Source organism: Malus domestica, chromosome 11 (assembly GCF_042453785.1).
Source record: "Malus domestica chromosome 11, GDT2T_hap1".
Lineage (NCBI taxonomy): Eukaryota > Viridiplantae > Streptophyta > Magnoliopsida > Rosales > Rosaceae > Malus > Malus domestica.
In genome coordinates, this window is record NC_091671.1 from 1,654,111 (window position 1) to 1,674,986 (window position 20,876).

The 20,876-nt window shown below is 37.3% G+C and overlaps 1 protein-coding gene and 1 pseudogene across 1 annotated transcript; both read right to left on the reverse strand.

The window, feature by feature from the left end:
- Positions 1-2,034: 2,034 nt before the first annotated feature.
- Positions 2,035-9,343, reverse strand: LOC103447108 (protein EMSY-LIKE 3-like; annotated as a pseudogene).
- A 3,180-nt stretch (positions 9,344-12,523) lies between these two features.
- Positions 12,524-18,608, reverse strand: LOC103422584 (disease resistance protein At4g27190-like). The gene is made up of 4 exons (XM_008360646.4): positions 18,405-18,608; positions 16,506-16,621; positions 13,234-16,389; positions 12,524-12,875 (listed from the first exon to the last, which is right to left on the reverse strand). The coding sequence occupies exons 3-4, from the start codon at positions 16,377-16,379 to the stop codon at positions 12,857-12,859; spliced, it is 3,165 nt and encodes a 1,054-aa protein (XP_008358868.3). The 5' UTR covers positions 16,380-16,389; positions 16,506-16,621; positions 18,405-18,608; the 3' UTR covers positions 12,524-12,856.
- Positions 18,609-20,876: the final 2,268 nt, after the last annotated feature.

The following is a 20,876-nucleotide window of genomic DNA, read 5'->3' on the forward strand; positions in this document are numbered from 1 at the left end:
GTCCTAGCTAAGATGAGGTAGCGAAGCCTTTAGTCGGAACGAGTCCGACTTAATCCCATTAAAGACAGTCCCGGATCAAACCAAACATAGACTAGTAAGCCAGTCTAGTCCAATGAAACCTAAGGAGCTCAAACAAACACACCCTTAAGCACCAAAGTGGTGCTTCGACAATTCTCATCAGAGTGAAGCGTTCACTTGAGATGCTTAAGTTAATATTCGAGCAAACTATGGCCTCAAGGTTTTATTTATCTCAAACCTAGCCTCGATCTTCTCTGAATTCACTGCATCATTAACATGTCTAAAATCATTTTCGTTTGCAAATGCAATTTCATCTTGAAGTGTGCTGCTACGTCCACTCATATGTTCTATTTTCTCATATCCACTTAATTTATATTTCCATTCATCATGATTTTTTTTTTAATATTTAATATTCATTAAGTACTTATAAAATGACTGAAAGCGCTTTTCAATGGAAGTGTTTTTGGATTTCAAGAGCACTTAAAGTGATTCTTGCAAGAAGTATCAATTATCTGATTTTTGCAGGTAACACTTCAGGTAACACTTCGACACTCGTTGTTTCTGTCTGGATTGAATGAAGTTGCTGACGTTATTAGAAGGGATGGCTATATGTTGAGCAAGCTGGGACATTTGGTTTTTAAGAGATGGCTTACTTGGCTCATTGGTTGGCTGGTGGGGATGTTGGTATTGGCAAGCCTGTTCGTTGCCACCCCAATTAAGAATGGGATGGTGCCTCCACCCCGGATTATATGTATTGGAAAAAGGGTCATTCTTAGGTATATTATAATTATTTACCATATTGACATGCTCTTGCATGAGCTTAGGTTAACATCCTTGTTGGGGCACTGAATAATGTCATGAGTTGTCACACTACAAATGACACAATCTTCTTGGACATTGGGCACGGAGGAGCCATGCATTAAGGCATCAAACTTGGCGTTGAGAGTTTTATCCAACTTAAAATTTTGGGTAGAAACATTAGGATAACCTTGAGAAATTTCGAAAACTCCCCTCTTTTGTGTTTGTTCTTCTGTCCATTGTTGGGATTCTAGAGCCATCATATCATACAACTCAAAAGCTTCCCTTGCTAATTTCGACAGTAGTGACCCTCCAACAGATGCTTCACTTGACTTTTGGTGGTGACATTGAGACCATCTTAAAAGATGTTCATTTGAAGGTCAGAATTAACCCAGCATGAGGACATTTTACTTACAGCTCATTGTAACGTTCCCACGCTTCATGGAAATATTTGTTTGGCTTTTGGGTGAATGCCAATATCTCCTTCTTAAAGTGCAAGAGTCTTGAAAGATGGAAAGAACTTGTTGAGAAACTTTTCTTGCAACTGTGTCCAAGTTGACATGTTATTGGTAGGAAGAGAGTGTAGCCACGTCTTGGCTTTGTCCTTCATAGAGAAAGGAAACAAGCAACCTCTTATTATGGTGTTATCACATGCTTCAAGAAAATCAGTCAAATGCATGTTAGGGTCGCTGTTTGGCAACCCATGAAAGGATGGCAAAATGTTGAGGATGTGTTCTAGGTATACAATGCACCTTGGCAGTGCATTGACTCTTGCAGCCAATGAATTCCTCAAAGGCTGACCTGCAGCAGGTAGGGCAAGTGCGATGGTTGAGATCAGGGCCAAAGGCTGGAAAATAGTTGCGCTGCTCTCAGTATCACGAAACAACTTTTCAAGAAAAGTGTCACGTAGGCTGGGATCTTGCACTAAATATCTTTCTCTAGCGAACCTCCCTGCAATTCTCTTTGGTTCAGGGTCAAAGGCAGCAAGAGCTTGATTCTTAAACCTTGTTCCAATTACCATATGCTACCTCTAATTGTGATCAAACAAACCAAAATTTTATTTTATTTATTTAGTTTTTTATTATATATTAAAAATATATATTTTACATTTTTTTTATTTTACAATTTATTTCTTTTTAAGTTTTAAGTTTTTATTTTTAGGCAGTAATTATTAATAAATAAAACTACTTTTTTTTTTTTAAAGAAAGACAATAACTATGAATTAATTGTCACTTAGTACTACGATCTAATGATACAAATTTGTTACAGATAATTTGTGTGGAACAAAAAGAAATTAGTTACACATAATTATACAAATACATACAACAGTATACGTGAAGAAATAAAGAGGGAGGACAACCCGTTTTACAAGGTTTCCTCCTGAGCTCTCCATATTCTTTCTGCAACCCGCAACCAAAGACTCCAACCTAATGCACAATGGACGGCTCAGATTAAATCTCAACCAATCCAATGATCCAACAATTTTTAAAATTTAATTTAATATATATAATTATTATAATTTGTAGGGGTATAAAATTGTTAATTTAATATATATAATTATTATAGTATTTTTTTAGGATTACAAAATTATAAAATTAATATTTTGCTTTGTGTATTATGTTACTCATGTGTATACCCGAACCAACCCGTTATCTTACCAGGTGCTTATCGGGTTACCCAATAACAACCCGATTCGTTATCGTGTCGACCCAAACACCTGTTAATTTCGTGTCATATCGTGTCGAATTATCGAGTCGTGTCAGGAATTACCAGGTCTAGTCCCAGTGCCGAGAGCTCACTCTCTTATCTCACTTTAAATCACTTTATTTTATTACTTCCTTTTCAGCCCACCTGTTCCTTCGAATTCCATTTCTTTTACCATCATGCTAGATTCCCCACCATAGAAATATTAATTATTGCAACGTTCGGCTACGAGAGTCCAACTGGAGTGTAGGTTGATTATTAAACCGAATGGAACACATTTTAATGGGCTACTTGTTTCAGAGGCGCGTTTGTTTTTTGTAAACCTTGTAGAGAGCATAGTATTGCTAAAACAAAGGAAGAACAAAATGGTCAGTTTTAGGCCTGGTTTCGTACTGAGGTGATTCTGAAAAAAAGTCGATATCAAAAAAAGTTGGAAGCTTTTTTGTGTTTGGTAAACATTCAGCTTCAGCTTTTTTTTCACAGTTTTGGGTGAAAAAAGGCCAAAAACAAGAAGCTGCAAAACCCAGCTTTGAAAAATCGATTTTTTTTCACATCTGTTTTACATAAAAGTTTACCAAACACTATAATAATGTTTTTTTTTTTTTTTCAAAAGCATTTTTACAAAAAAGTTTACCAAACACTCTATAGCTTTATTTCACAACCGCTTAATCTCACAGCACAACAGAAGCAACTTTTTTCGAATCACAGCAATACCAAACCAACCCTTCGTTTACAGAATAAAAGAAATTCAAGAGCATATTGAAAAGGGTGTTATTCCAATTAATACCTGTACATTCTGGCATGTCTTGAGCTCTTCCTCATCCAAGGTATACTCGTGCATCACCCAATCGGTGCGCTCCCCACTAGGTGCACGGCCTTTGTAATAAACTAAGGTCTTCTTCAATCCAACAGACCGTGAATAGCATACAAGGTACGATCCTTTCCTGTAGCTTTCCAATACCCGTGTCTGGTTGCCCTGCTTGATCTTCCTCCATTAGGGTATTTCCGATCTCTTGGACTGAAAAAGAACCATTGCCTGTCTCCAGTTTCAACAGAGAGAGTTCTGCATATCACATTCACAAGTTAGTAACCAAATTCAATCAACAAAAAACGTGAGAGGTTAAACAACAAAAATTGTGAGAGGCTAAACAAGAAAAAATGTGAGAGGTTAAACAGCTATCTAATACATAAAACTAAGATTAGCAGATGAATTAAAATTAATGAAAATCAGAACCATTCAAAACCATTTCCATTCCAAACGCAACCGGATTAACAGACACATATACTTGGCATTTTAAAGTTGGGATTTATAAACCAAGGGCTAAGAACAAATATTAAATTACTTTACTCCTAAATGCGTAGCTTTATATAGCATTGTATTTTCAGTTTCTCCTGACAGTGGAAATCATTTGTTTTTTCAGTTTTCAGTCAACAATAGATGGGATAGGGCAGGGGGAATCAAGCTGGGACCTCGGGTATAGAGGTAAATTCTCTTCACCACAGGGCTATAAACCCGCACAAACTCATTTATCATAATGTGCAAAAACGTAAGAACAGAAAAGAAAAAAAAATTAGTTATTTATGAGACAGACTATATCCTACAAAAGGATAAAAGGCCTACGAAAGAAACGAGAATCAGTTGCAGTATACCTATTTTAGATTGACCCATTCCCATGTCTCATCCACTGTACCAATATCATAAACCAGAGCATGTAGTGTTGGGTTTTTTCCAGCCCATGATTAGTTGTCCTAAGTCTATTGGGAATTAATAGTCTTAGAGGATTAAATTGTTTTCCCAGTTGGAATTATTTACCCAATTAGAGTTAGTTTCTCAATTGGAGTAGGATTCATAACTAGATTCCAATTAAGATTAATAATCCTTATTGAAGAAGACCTTTATTATGTCTATATAAAGGGGCTATTGTACTAGTTTTGAAAAAGGAGCAAAACAATAAGTTGTATATCACTCAAGGGATTAGAGTGAGAGAATATTGTGTGTGCGAGAGAAAAGAAAAGAGATAGTGTATTTCTTGTTCTTGTTTTTTCAGGTTTTTTCGTCAAGTCCTAGTTCTAGAGATTTGGCAAGATTATTGGTTGTACTCATTATTGATATAATGAAAGATTGTTGTTGCTGTCCCGTGGACGTAGGCACATATTGCCGAACCACGTAAATTCTTGGTGTTATTTATCTTGGGTATTTGTTTTTCGATTTCCGGAGTTTGTTCTTGTTTTTCCCATTCTTAAACGCAATATTCTCAACAAGTGGTATCAGAGCCTGGTTCGACTGATATCCGTTTAGAATGGAGGGTGCAATTATGATGAAACTCACCCGCTCCAACTGGGTTACGTGGAAATCAAGAATGGAGGATATGCTTTATTGTAAAGATCTCCATGAGCCAATTGAAGGTGTTAAGAGCAAGCCAAAAAATATGTCTGATGCCAATTGGACCAAGATGAATCGTAAAACTATTGGTACGATTAGACAATGGGTGGACGAGAGCATCTATCACCATGTGTCTAAAGAAACTGATGCGCAAACTCTTTGGAAGAAGTTAGAATCCCTCTTTGAGAAGAAGACCGTTGCCAAGAAAGCATTCCTTATCAAAGAGCTTGTCAACACGAAGTATGCGGAAGTTGTTAGTGTAACCGAGCACTTGAACAACTTTCAGAACGTGATCAATTAGGTAGCCACTATGGGTTTGAATATTGAAGAAGAGCTGCTAGCACTTTTATTGCAAGGATCCTTGCCAGATAGTTGGGAAACCTTCGTCGTAACTGTAAGCAATTCGACTTCTAATGGTGTACTGTCTATGGATGCAGTTAAGGATAGCATGTTTAATGAAGAAACAAGGAGAAAAGCTTCAGGTGCAGGCGCTGGACAACTCTTTGTCACAGAGAAAAGAGGCAAAAATTCTAGTGAGACGAGATTCAATGGTGACTGCCACTATTGTGGAAAAAAGGGTCACATGAAGAAGCATTGTCGTAAATGGAAAAAGGAACAAAAGGATGGGAACAATACTGCAAGTGTTATGACTTACGATGAAGAGCTTCTCTAATGCAGATGATTGATGGTTTTCTGGCAAAGAAGTCTGTAATTGCCTTTGCCAATGACGATGGGTGTTGCGATCAGGGGGAGCCTGGTCAAGAGAAGTCTAATCAAGAGGGTCTTGGTTAATGAGTAGTTCGATCAATAGGAGTTTGGTCAAGAGGAGCAATCCTTATTTGGTATACCTTCCTCATGGTCTGGAGGGGGAGATTGTTGGGTTTTTTCCAGCCCATGATTAGTTGTCCTAAGTCTATTGGGAATTAATAGTCTTAGAGGATTAAATTGTTTTCCCAGTTGGAGTTGTTTACCCAATTGGAGTTAGTTTCTCAATTGGAGTAGGATTCATTACTAGATTCCAATTAGAATTAATAATCCTTATTGAAGAAGACCTTTATTATGTCTATATAAAAGGGCTATTGTACTAGTTTTGAAGAGGGAGCAAAACAATAAGTTGTATATCACTCAAGGGAGGGATTAGAGTGAGAGAAGGGATTAGAGTGAGAGAATATTGTGTGTGCGAGAGAAAAGAAAAGAGATAGTGTATTTCTTGTTCTTGTTCTTTCAGGTTTTTTCGTCAAGTCCTAGTTCTAGAGATTTGGCAAGATTATTAGTTGTACTCATTATTGATATAGTGAAAGATTGTTGTTGCTGTCCCATGGGCGTAGGCACATATTGCCGAACCACGTAAATTCTTGGTGTTATTTATCTTGGTTATTTGTTTTTTGATTTCCGGAGTTTGTTCTTGTTTTTCCCATTCTTAAACGCGATATTCTCAACATGTAGACCCTGCCAACGTTTGACAATTGTTAGACTTCACAAAGATTTATATTGGAGTCGTGTGGTCAAACTGCTAATTACCAATGCTTAATCAGGTTCAGATGAATTCACAACAAGAGCATACCTCAGCACGGTTGAAATTAGTTATAACAGCCTCATAGAAGTGGTTGTCTTCAGGCCACCTTGTCCAAACCTTTCTTCCTACTAACGGATCACTAGTTTCTCCCCCAGCAGGCTCACTCTCCAAAAAGGCACCAGCGGGACCTCAATTAGCAGCCTGGGGCCTTAGAGGAATATTTGCGGAAGGGTACTGTGTGGACTTCAAAAGCAGGCAACAAATTCCATTGAAAAAGAATAGGTAAAAACTAATCTAAGAATATATAAACAGCACAGGACCATTTTCTCAACCCAGAATTATTTCAACTTACAGATTTTGGTTTCTTGTTCCGAGGTCCTGGAGGAGGACCTCGTCTCAAGGCTGAAGAGGATGGTTGCATGGATTGAGGCAGTTCAGGAGTTGGAGCACCGAGGGATAAGGACTGTGATGTTTTCTGTTTCTTACGTGATGCTGAAACAGTTGGACTAGGTAGGGGGTCATGAACAGGCTGAGCAGCATTAAGTGTACCAGGTTGAAGCCCACTTTTTCTCCATTGCCTAATAGTATATAATATAACATGTCTCGTAAAAAATGCAGAGCTATCCAAACGTAATACATATTTGGTGCTCAAACCAACATGGGATAATATTATCACACCTTATTCTCTGGATCATGTCATCGGCCTGGACCCTGGACAAAAGTTCTCTGTGCTCCTCATCAGATACTCTCAGCTCCTTTCTAAGATTTGTCATTAAAGTTTCCTTATCCTGTAAAGTACATTAGAACTGACTTTCAGGCCTAAGTTTACACAAATAATACTTTGATCCTAAGGAAAAGCAAAAGAAGAAACAACAAATAATTAATCAAACAGCTACCCAGGTGATGGCATCAGATTGAGCACTAAATGCTCTTAGAAGTGAACAGTATGCTTCTTGCTCAATGCGGTGAATCTGGGTTTCCATGTCACCATGCATCCTAGGTAAAGGAGCAGAACTGACGGCTGCAGATCTTCCATTCCCAGAAGTTCGGCCTCCTCTTTGAAACCTATTTTGATGAGACGGCAGAAAGTCATCGTCCGTTCCTGCAAATGTTTCAGAGCATAGCAAACTATTATTTCTAGCTTCAGTAACAAGCCCCTTAGGTATTTCAAGAACTTTGCAATAGCAAAGCATAAAATCCTTTTTATTTCTAAGGCCCTTGTCCCCGCCAATAGCCACCTTTTTCAATTATATACATGTCCATATGCACGCAACATATAATAGCATGCTATTTCTTGTATCTGTGCCTCACAAAGTAGGCATAAACTATATGTATATAGAAAAATGGATCTTATATTCCAGAGTCCAGGCAAGCCACGTAAGAATGTGTTCCTTCCTCAAAATGTATCCTGACACTAGCATAAAACGAACTAAAAATGAAAATCAAACCAACATGTTCTGATAATACAGAAGATGGGTTCTAGAAGCATGCACGGTCCACTAAAAATGTTGCTATAGCATCCAAGAGCAGTATCAACGTTAAATAACAGCCTTGCAGATATTTAAAACAAAAACATTATAATATGCTTAAAATACATCTTTCATTATTTCTACACTAAACTAAAGCATCCTGGGTTAAACTAATATAAGCCATAACTTAGCATTAATTATCAACTTTCCTGAATCGCTAAAACCAAACCAACAACAACCACACGAAATGTGGCCAATATGAAAACTCTTAATGCCAGTAGGTTTCTTTTCTTAAACAATTAGCCACCTTCTCCAACACAGTGACCTTGGCTAGAATCAGAATAGTAGGACCTAACTACCATTCACCAAATTCCACAGAGAATTACAAGTGACTTTAATCCCTGGAGGATGAAGAAACAATTCCAAGCAACAAAAAAGAGTAACTATCTTTTGGGTGTCCACCCAGTGTTCAGAATGCAAATATACAAGGTTCAAAACAATAAGCAAGACCAACTTACAGACGGGAAGAATGGAATACCCGAATCGGAGTCAATCTTCAAATAATGGCATCAAAGTACATGTTGTGGGAGAACTTAAAGTTCTTACATGGTGCTTCCAAACCAACTTATAAGAAGTAAAAGAAGGATCAAAGCCGAATAAAAAATCCTATTACCTCGGAGCACAAGCCGGGTACACTACATTACAATTAAATTTTCTTCTAATTCTACCATGGTCGACCAAAGAAGTTAAATTTCAAGACAATCCCACGAAAATGATGAATTCAACAGTAAAAAAGCAGTAATTAAACCCAAATTCTACCACACCTAACATAAATTCAAGAATTTGAGTCAAAATTACTCTTGAGAACCAATAGATTACACAATGGAAGAACAAAGGTACTTAAACCAAAATTGAAAAACAGATAAGCAAATTCAACTTAGCTTACCACTGCTATCAGAGAGCTCGTAGTCCATCACCGCTCCTCAAAACCAAGACTTTCGCTAAAAACCTAGCAAACCCACGTCGAAAGTCGATCAATTTAGCAAACCCACGTCGAAAATTCGATCAGTTTAATCGAGAACTTGAACTTGCACCCACTGGTACCCTCCAAAACAGATCAATTCGCCGAATTTTACCTAATTTCAAGTACAGTGCGGTCCCAAAACCTCATAGAAGTTGAAATTAGGGCAGCACGAGTGATGGAGAAGGCGATCGATTGACGTCAATGCGAGCGAATTGGGAATTGGAATACCTGTGTTAATTGTGGGGCATAAATAGAATTTCGAAGAGATGTGGGGTGAAGAGAGTGGGGAATGGACTTGGAGAGTGAATTCGAAGAAATTGAATTCCGGCAGACGGATTGGAGATTGGAGATAGGTCGGAAGCGAAGTCGCGGACTTCAAACTATTCTTGTGGCGCCCTAATGTTTTCAGTTAATAGTTCAGTTTCAGTTCCGTGTTTCCTATTGGCTGTTGGTTTTTATTTCGGGAATCCATGTGGCGCTCAAATGTGGGCCTCACATGCGTGCCATGTCAGCGGACTAAGCGGAGGAGTCTTCATGCCACATCAAACCTTTTTAATATACGAGAGATCCAGATCTCCTCCGCATCCAATAAAACTGTGTCTGTTGAGCAAACAATCCGAATCGTTGAAATTTGATCCAACAGCTACGAACAAGGATCCTTAAGTTATAATAATTGTAGATATTATATCAAATTTCAACGGCTCGGATCGCCTATTCAGCAAGCTCAGTGTATATAGAATCGGTTCCATATATGAGGACTGTTTGATTTAATGATACATATTTGCACTTGACAATATATTATTATAGATGCTCTTATAAGAAAGATAAGGAAAACTAATGAAAAGAGCTTGAAAACTTTGAGTTTTAATGATAAGGACAAAATAAAGGGTAAAGTGAATAGTACCAAGATTGACTTTTTAGTGTAAAAATGTGGTTTTTCGTTAAAGTGAACCGTACCAGGTGCTTTTCGTTAAAGTTCCCTATAAGATATTCATTTTGAGGACATGTGACGACGTCTTTTATATGAGCTGTTAAATCAGTTTAATGATAACAAAATTATGAGGTTATATAATCTTGTTATACCTAAACAAATTGAGTGAGTTAATTAAAAAAAAAAAATTAAGGGTTCACGCGTTAATTCTTTGTAGTCAACACAGAGGTCTTTCTCCAATAAAGGTTTTTTCTATGAGCTTCTTCTATAGTAGGTTGAAGGAGAGCAGGGCGCACATACTTCAAATTTCGTAAAGTCGTCAGAAAATTAAAATTCTCTTTCAAGCTTCTATAAGGTATTTTCTTTGTGGTTGTATTGATTTCAACCTTTCTTCGAGTTGTTCATGAACTCGTGAGCGATTGCATGATTTCGTTAACGCCATCTCAACTTGATTCTTCAATTTTAGATTCTTCTTCTTGTTGATAAAAAAAACGATGCAGTCCATACACCTATTTTTACCTTTTACACACCCCTCTTAATTTCTGGCCGTTAGATCGAGTTAATTGAAAAAGAACAATGACAAAAAATTAACAAGAATGTGTGGAAAGTAAAAAGATGTGTTTAAATATCCTTGCTTTAAAAAAAATTGACGTGGTACCGGTTCAAGCCCAACTCCATTTTTTTTATGCTTTAGTTTTAATTTTTGTTTTTTTGCCACTCAGTATTACGGTCTGATGGTATTTGTCTTCACTTAGAAATGAGAAGTCTTATGTTCGAATCTCGTGAATGGCGAATTCAACACCAAATTAGGTTGTCTATTGTGTGACTTAACCGAACTCTCCCTCTTTTAGTGTAAAAATATCAATGTATTAATAAATAAATGAGGTTTCAGATTAAAAAATTTCAGGAATTTATTTCTTGAAATAAGTTAACTATGTTTTAAAAAGATTTTTTTCAATGTTAATTGCAACTTGTACGATGGAAGAACAAGTTGCAGATGAACGTGTTTGCTCCCTAAATCCGCCATGGTGCCTTGCGGGCAAGCCGGGGATTTACTTCACATACGAGATTGGTGGGTGCGGGCGTGCCACTACTAGATGCCGCTAGTAGACGGGATTTGAATGATTGAGGTTGCGCCTGAGTTTGACTTCGAACCAAGAGATTGTGTCATTGAGTGGGAGTTGCTCAAATTAAGGTTCTTTGTTTGCCTTAAAAATAAGGACTTTACTTATATGGAGAGATAGAACAATATGTAAATGACAAGGTTGCTTGGAAATATAAATGACAGAGGAAAGTGACTAATATTGCAGATTGCTTGTAATTTATATGGCTGGAAATGAGTACATAAAAGCTATAAATGAGATCGATACCGCAAGTGAGCAGCAGAGCTAATAAACTTAGATAAAAGAAGGCTTTCGGCAAATCTGGTTTGAGCAGAGTTTGTGCTTTTGTTTGTTTGTTTGAGTGTCTATAATCCTTGTGTATCTGCTCCCTTTTATAGAGGTCTGGAGGAAACCCTCCTGCTGAGGTTTTGTACTTGCCCGAAAGAAGCTTGGGCAGCTTGTATTTCCTTACTTGGGTAGCTTGCATTGCTTTTGCCAACTTGCACGTAGAAACAATATTAAAAGGGGAATTTGCATCTCCACCACATGTTTTTAGCACATGTTTTCCCACTTGTAATAAACTAACAATTAAAAGAAGCAAGTTGGCTTCTTTCATTTGTTCCTTATCCAAAGGCTCTCCCATCCACTTGCAATACATGCATGTATCTTTATTAAACAAAGGCTTGACAAACCTCCACCATCCAAACAAATGGGAAAAACAATATTATAGTGCCAAACCCATCTACTTGCAGCCAAATATCTTTCCAAGTTAGCTTTCTTGCATATTAATCCTCCAAATGCCATATTTTACCCAAATTGCCCAAATAAGTAAAAATGGGTATATTTTGAGTGCAAACAGAACGTAAACCCAAAGTTGGCCAAGAACTTGTATCAATAACGGAAGCATCTGATTTTTACAATCATTATGCATGGGAAGTTGGATTTCGTGTTAGAATGGGTTCAAGTAAGAAGAAAAAAGGAATGAATGAAATTACCTGGAAATAATTTGTTTGTTTAAAGGAAGGTGTACCGGATGAGACTTATGACAAAGAAATACGTCAACCAAAGAAGAAAGGAATCTTGGATCAACGCATGTGTGTTGTAAGGCCAAGTTAAACATTTCTCGTGACAAGTCTAGAACAAAGTGGTCTACTTGTAACTTTGAACAATGTCATAATTATGTACTTTCAACCCCTACAAGAGTACGCCTACTACATTTACACCGCAAAGTTTCGTAAGCAAAGAAGCTTTACATGGAAAGACTACGTAGTGCAAATGTATCTACAAGTCAACAATTCAGAATAATGGAGAATGAGGCAAGTGGAATTGCAAATGTTGGATGTACTGACAAAGATTTGAGAAAGGTTGAAAGAGATTAAAAGAAAAAGTCAAAGGGACATGATGCTAACATTGTTTCTTGAATAATTTGATTCAGAAAAGGAAAAGAAACCAACCTTTATATTTCGAAGTTGATAGAGATGAGGAATTCAGCCCATTTTTGGGTTGATTCTACTTCAAGAAAAGCTTACTTCTTTTTTTGCTAATGTAGTTGCTTTTGATACAACTTACAACACAAATAAGGGATAACCATCACAACCAAACAATTATATTTGGGTGTGGATTTCATTTTATCATTCAAGTTGCCTCTTTTGAGAAAGTTTCTGGCTCCATCCATGGATGGAAGGGTAGGCAGAAAAAAACCTAGAAACATTAATCTCCCAACAACCAAAAATATAAAACTTAAATGTATTTTAGGTACAAAAGAAAATATTTTCTATTTGAGTAGAAACGAAAATGGAGTACTATTAAAAAAATATAGGAAAATATGTGAGGAATATTATTCTTCTTGTGGACCTTGAGAAATTCCTCTTGCTTCTTTGTTCATCAGCTTCTTCTTCCAGGAAAATTAATTACCTCTGCTCCCACAACCTTTTGGTCAATTCAAAATAAAGGAGAAGTATAACTCAGCAATTTTCTTTGGTTTTTGCTCTCCAAACAAATTTATAAAGCATTCTGTAATGTTAAGCTTTAAAAAAAATTCAAAGCAAAAGATAAACAATTAGGTGCATTATCATAATAAGTTACTCAATTGTTGGAGATCATTGGACCCTTTTTCAATTTATTTTTAAATTCCAGTGAGATTGATATGTCGTTGGTATTTAATTTTGATCAGTTCAACAATTGGTATTTGATTTGTGATGATTTTAGCCATTTCCTTAGAAGGAAATAGAGAAAATAGATAGAAAAGGAAATGACAAATGAAAATTTCTGCATGAGAGAGATGTACCTTTTCCTTAGGAGGAGGAAATGTTGCTCATTGTTTACTTGGACTTGCATATTGCTGTGGAAGTCAGAAGTAGAGTTTAAAAACACGGGGCAGTCCAGCACATGCAAGTATTCCAATGAAGGGCACACAAGTGTTGCACTTCCAGCGAGTACGCTTGTCAGCTTTGAAAGACTTTGCAATGCTAAGTTCTTCAGTTGTGGAAAAATGATCTCGTCATCCTGCACAATTAATCCCTCGTTTAGGCCGAAAAGTTTGTCCAAGTTATGGCATTCCTCCACCCAAAGCTCTTCCAATTGCAGCAGACATTGAGCTACGTCGAATGTGAAGAGAGTTTTCAATTTCTTGCTCTTGGAAATCGCCAGAGTTTTAAGGTTATGGAACATTGCAGGCTGAGCAGGACCGTTCAATATGTTTGTCAGTTCCGGTAGATTCTCCAGTTTCATCTCTCTCAATTTTGTCAAGACCGTTTCTCCTTGTTCAAGCCCTAGAGATTTGAATATATCAACCATACCAGCGGTACATACAATTAGTACTTCAAGATTTTGTAGTCTCTGCAACAGATTAGATGGAACAAGCGCATCAGCCACACCTTCACACTGCTCCACCTCCAATAACTTGAGATTTCCAAGCGACCCCTGCGGTAATTCACCAACACATAACTCTTGCAAGCGGTCCCAGTAGAAGACATGCAACTCTTCCAAGCTCTCGAGCACAGGCTTATTTAGAACCCTAGTTTCTGTGTTCATCAAAGTTACCATCTCACGGCACTCTTGGAGATGCAAAAACTTGAGTCCGTGCAACTTCCCATGATTGTACTCCACAAGAATGTCAGTTAAACTTCTAGGCTCCATGTAGATTATTTTCTCCACTCTCTCCGTCACTGTGCTGTTAAACCAATCCGGCAGCGTATTGATTGTTGTGTCCAGAAGCAAGGCTCTTGAAAATGGAGAACTGGTATTCTTTGATAATTGCACATTCATGGACCGATAAAATTGGTTTTCTGCTATACATATATCAAAATTTCCCCAATTTCGAAGAAACCCTACATTTTTCGGAAGGCATTCTACATCAGAAATGTCAACCTTCAAAATCTTTAAGTAACACAAGCTAATTAGCTCATCAAAACTAGCATTAGTTTTGTCATCTTCTCCTTCAACTTTCTTGCCCCAGTCAGCGAAACTCTGTTGCATGTATAGTTCTTCTAATTTGGACAACCGTGATATCACATTGGATGGAATTGTTGCAATGTAGGTACTCATAGTGAGATCCAACATCCTTAAATTGGTCAAATGTCCAATTTCTTCCGGCAATTCCTCAATACCAGATTCTCTCAAACTAAGAACCTCCAGTTTTTTCAGTTCTCCGAGAATTGATACATCCGTTATTGACTGACAACGATCTAGATGCAGCGTTTGGAGCTTGGTTAAGAGATTAAATGATGATGGTAATGAAGAAATTTCGGTACTACTTATGTCGAATACCCTTAATGCATTTGGGCTTTTGAAAAAATCTTCTGGGATCTCCTGTACTTCAAAATTTGACTGTAGTAATAAAATCTGGAGTTTTGGACATACCAACTCGTCAGGAAGATTGCAAATTTCATTCCCCATTAGGGAGATTGCAGAGTAGTCTTCAAGTGAATTCGTTGGCCAATCCTTTAAGTTGCAGCCAGCTTTTACGAAAAATCCTTGGCCATCCCCAGATGATGCAATTCGTATTGCCATGTCCCGAATCACATCATGCATTCTTACACATCCATCTTGTTCACCATCCAAAACCAAGCTACAAGCTTTAAGGTACTTGGCCACTAAATGTGCTGTGCTTCTGGCATCTTGCATTGAATTGGCATCTCGAAACAATCCTTTCCCAAAACCATACTTCAGCAAGTCTTCGATTTGGATATCAGAGTCCTCCGGGAATAAGCAGCAAAGTAAGAAAAATGACTTGGCGTCATTTCCTTTCAAGTAATCGTAGCTCAGCTTTATACATCTGAACACATCCTCCTCGTCATCAAGGTTGGTAGTTTGGGACATCTCTAGTCGTCGAGCTGCTTCTCTCCATTCTTCCAAGTCCTTATCTCCGAGTGCTCTTGCAACTGCAATCAAAGCAATTGGGAGACCACCACATTCTCTGGCTACCTTCCTTGCTATGTCACATAAATTGGTTGATTCAAAAGACCTGTTTGCCTTCTTCACAAACAAGGCCCAAGAATCTTCTTCTGATAGGATATCGAGATGAATCTTTTCTTGGCTCTTCATGGCATGACATACATTCCATATCCTTGTGGTGAGTAGAACTTTGGAATTGCAGTTTTGGAGCTCGTAGTGATCGGGGATCCCTATGAGAGACAAATCTATTGTCTTCCAAATGTCGTCCAAAATTATCAGGATCTTTTTCCCTCTCATTATTCTCTCCTTTAATCTACCTGCTCTGGCTATTTCTGTCTGCTCACTCAAATTCAAGGCCAGCATTTCTGCAAGCTGTTTTTGAATCTTTACCAGGTTCGGGTTTTGGGAAACGACAGCCATAATCACATGATCAAAGAGCTTGCCTTTACGCGCTTGCACGCCAACATGTTTCACCATGGTCGTCTTGCCTATGCCTCCCATTCCATAGACCGCAATGACAGTGACGTTATCGTCTTTCAGTGCCTTCATGACCCCATCCATGGCCTCCCTTGTTGCTTCAAATGCTTCGAAATCTCCTGTTGACATGGTGGACTCGAACTCAACGGGTCGGTGAACTTGAAGCGAAACTGTTTCAAACCTTTTCTCTTCTTTAAGATTGTTCATTTCTTCTGCCTCCTTAACGGCCCTCTTGCTTAAACTGTAACGCCATTTCAAATTCGGACAGCAGCCGCCGAGGCATGTTTTGTCTTCTCCGGCTTCTTTATTTAGTCTTTTCGCATCGATTATGGCCTTGTCAGCATCCTTGAGCCATTTTTGAACCTCGGATTTAACTTCGTCTCCTTTCATTAGTGCCGCATCCACGTCTCGCTGGTAATCATTCTGCCTGGCCTCTAGCTTTTCGACCAGAACTTCAAGAGACTGCATGTGGCTCTTGTAATGCACCAAGTAACCCACATGATGCTTCACTGGAGTCCATAACCACTCACCAACTTGTACTACGAAACTAACAATTTCCATGCCTGTCCTTCTTTAAAAAAATTGACAGAGAAAAACAAATTGTAAGATTCAAATTTCAAACAATAAAATAGGTACCACCAAAAAGGGAGAGAAACTATGTAGGGATTTGATAACTAAATGACTAACCTGGATCTTCCTTAGCTTCAACTGCTAGAGACTTTGAGAACGTTATTTTTGTGCGTTGGACGAATGTCAATGACTATGAGAGGATGGTTAGACTTGGTTCTTCAGATGTCTGATAACTGAAAAGGTATACGAAGGATCAGCAGAGAAAAGAATCCAACTAATATTTTATTGGTTTGTTTGTAGTTTTTGGAGTAGGACTGGGATGAGACTCGATACACTTTCGTGCATCTCCAATCATACTTTCTATTTTGAAGTTAAATTAAATTTTAGCTAAATTCAACTGGACTTTTTAGTTGTTCCTTATTTAAAAAAAAAGGGCAGTTTAGATCCAGGTCTAAAATTCCAATTTGTTTTTTCAATTGAGTACAATTGTAGCATACATAGCTATATCATAAGAAGACTACAAATTTTTTGAAATGAAATATGTTTGAGACAGAGTTGAATACAACTAATTCTGAAGAGGTAGATTACAAGCAAAAAATATCTATAATATGGTAACTAAAAAGACTTATTTTTGATATAGGTAGATTGTCGACAGAAAATCTATAATATAGGTATATTAAATAAGTAAAATGACTAAAATGACTACAATCTATAATATAGGTAGTTTCTGAGAGTTACAGTGACTAGAGGCCGCTAGAACTAAAAAAAAATGTTTATACAGTGATTATAATTTGGAGTGCGTGATAACTATATTTCGAGTATTTGCAATCGTTAAAAAAATGATATCTATAAGTATAATCTATTTATAAGGAACTACTGGAGTTCAATTTAAAGATGGTAGAGACTTGGTATGTAGTATGGTTGGGGTTGGGTTTTTAAATTCTGACTTTAAATTTCATGGAAATAGTATCATTTTTAAATGACCAAATTGGATTATTCATCCCCGTGGTCATAGGAAACTTGCATGATGACCCCCTTGGTGAAAAAATTAGAAATTAAACCCCTGTGGTCAAGAATGTTAGCAAATTTAGTCTAAAAGTAAGATTTCTGTTAAATGACGGTTAAAAGTATAGGTAAAACTGTATTTTTAGTTCCAATTGACATTTAAAATAAATAATTTTTTTATAACAATTAACAAAAAAAAATAATGCTTAATTTTTTAAATAAAAAAAAAGACCCAATTCAATGTCAATTGGAACTGAAAATACAGTTTTACCCCAACTTTTAACAGTTCTTTAACATAAATTTTACTTTTGGACTAAATTTGCTAACATTCTAGACCACAGGGGTTTAATTCCTAGTTTTTTCACCACGGGGGTGATCATGCAAGTGTCATATGACCACAGGGATGAACAATCCAATTTAGCCTTTTTAAATTTCTATAAGTGAGAGCTATAATCATTTTCATTATTACACACCCACCACCCACTTCTGTACCACCATCATGCTTTGCCATCACCACCACCACGCCCACCATTATTGTCGTTGGTGCCGCCACCACAACCATTACCTCCACTCCCACCACCAACGTTGTACAACACCACAACTATGGCTTCCATTACCATCGCCGCCACCACCACCACCCATTATCAAACTGCCTCCACCACCCACCAAATCATCACCATAACTGATCCTAGACAAATAAGAAAACTTACAAATTTAAAAAAAAATTCAAATTCAAATTCCATCATCTTGAAATTACTTAGTAATTTTAAATTTCCTCTTCTAGACTGCAGAGAGTTAAGAAAATAACTTGGAAAATAAAATGACATCCTTAATTCACTTACTTAAAAATATTTTCCTCTTTTCTATTTTTCTAACACCTCTCGGACTCATGTTGACATACCGCATCATGATCAGTTTGCTAAAAAAAAAAAAAATTCAAGCCAATCTCTAATCAAGTAAATTAAATACATAATTTCGAACAGGTTGTACATCTGCGTTTTCTCTCCATACCAGACAACTTGATGATCTGAGCTTTCATTCACCAACTCGACTCTGCCGCCTTGGCCGTCCAGTTCAACTTCGATTAGGTTGCAGTTGGGTGGGGTGTTAGCACAGCTATTCACTCATAAGAGCTGTAGATGGACTCTCTCTGTAGAGGTTTATGCATAGACTTCTCTGCTTTCAAAAACAAATTTTAATTCTCTGCCAAACGGCGACCCTAAGCATCAGAAATGCCTTTTATTTACATAGTTTCACTATAACTTTAGATAACTTGTTTCTTAAGATTGCCTAGTCAGCAAGTATAGTGGGCATATTGTTATTTATGCATAAATTCTCCACATGTACGCTCATTGAAGGTTAATGAGAATACATTCTTCAGATTCAATCTCTCTATGAACTTTACCTCTCTCCCTGACAGATTCTCTCATAACTGTCACATTTTCTACAGTTAGCCCTCCCAACCAGCTTTAGATAACTTGTTTCTTAAACTTTACCCTTAAAATATATACACAAGTCATATTTTCTTAATTCAATTCATGCCACTTGCATCTTTTAAGTTTTACAATTCAAATCTCCTCAATATCCATATATAGTTTTTTTAACAAATATTAGCCCACACTCCTTTTAAAACTCTTGCCTCTGCCCTAACATAATGACAAGTGCTACGTCAGTGCAAGACATCTTTTTAGTTTTCAGACTTTTGTGTTCAGTTTGTCCATAATTTAAAAAAGAGAAATACTAATAAGACTCTCTCAAAGTATAACTCTTCGTAGACTCTTCGTCACCTCATATTTGTGGCATGATATTTTATAATGTTGGCACGAGAATTGTGCCAAAAAAATGTACTAGTACTGGCATATTGTTTAAATAGTTGTTGCTTTCCTTCATATCAAAGCAAACCCGGAACTGTCCGCAACCTTTGTGCTTTTATTGACCAAAAAAAAAAGTCACACCCGGCCCGGAACAACCAATCAAAACAAGGACGAACGCAAAACGGGGGGAAGCCCTCAACAACCCAAGAGGATAGGCAAGTTTTGCTTGCACCCCTAGGAAAACTATGTGGCGTCCTGAGCCAATATAGATTGATATGTGTAAATCTCTTTATTGGTTCAAAATGTTAATACAATGACGAACTCGGTACAGATAAGTTCTTCTCAACTACAAGTGATGACTGCGAAAGAAATATATGGTATGTTTACCAATCGAATTGGGATGAAATGAAATGGAATCATTCCCCATTGAAAGGATTCCAATGTTTACTCAGCCTCTTGGGAATAAAAACATGGTGGGGTGAACTGAAAATCAGGAATTCAATTCCGGAATTTGGAGGAATTGTATTCAATTCTCACCATCACCTCAGTAATCCAATTCCTCCAAATTCTGGAATTGAATTCCTGATTTTCAGTGGACCTCACCATGTTTTTGGCACAATTTATGTGTCAACATTATAAAATATTATGACAAAAATATGAAAGGGCGGAGAGTCCATAAAGAGTTCTATTTTGAAAGAGTCTTCTTAGCATTTCTCTTTTTTTAATTGCCAAGAACAAACTGAACACAAAAGTTTGAAAACTGAAAAGATGCCTTGCACTGACGTAGCACTTGTCATTTTATAAGGGCGGAGGCAAGAATTTTGGGAGTGTGGGCTAATATTTGTTAAAGAAAAAAACTATATATGGACATTGAAGAGACCCCTAAATTTAAATTGTAAAACTTGAAAGGTGCAAGTGGCATGAATTGAATTAAGAAAATATGACCTTTGTATTAGGGCTGGGCACGGGCCGGGGCGAGCCGGGCCGAACCTAAGTTTATAGGAACCTAACATTACTCGAAACGGGCCGGGACGGGACGGGGATTGGATTTTCTTGTATAGGAACCGGACATTACCCGGCCCGGTTAAAACGGGCCGGGTCCACGGGTACCCTTTTTTTTTTTTTTTTTAACTGCACTGCACAGTTTGCAAACTGCACAGATTGCAATTTGCAACTGCACAATCACAGTGACACTGCATTTATGCAGATTTTGCACAAATTCACCATTATTCACATCTAATCTAAATACAAAGTCTAACATCCAAGTTCATAAATTAAGTTTTAACAATACATCCAAAATAACAATATTATATCGTCCTCCAACATCTAAAAATGAAATCCACATACAAAATATCCGAAAGTCCAAGACATCCAAATTGCACATGTATGCTCGATCTGTATAACACCAAACTGCACATATATCAAAACTGCACATATATAAATCAAAACTGCACATGTATAAATCAAAACTGCACATATATAAAAACTGCACATATAAGTATAACAAGGAACTTGAGGACATGAATTTGAAATTACCTTCTCGTTTAAGGAATTGACTGAGAACACACACACACACACACAACACAGAACACACACACAACACAACACATAACACACACACACACAAAACAAAACACACACACACACAAAACAAAACACACACACACAC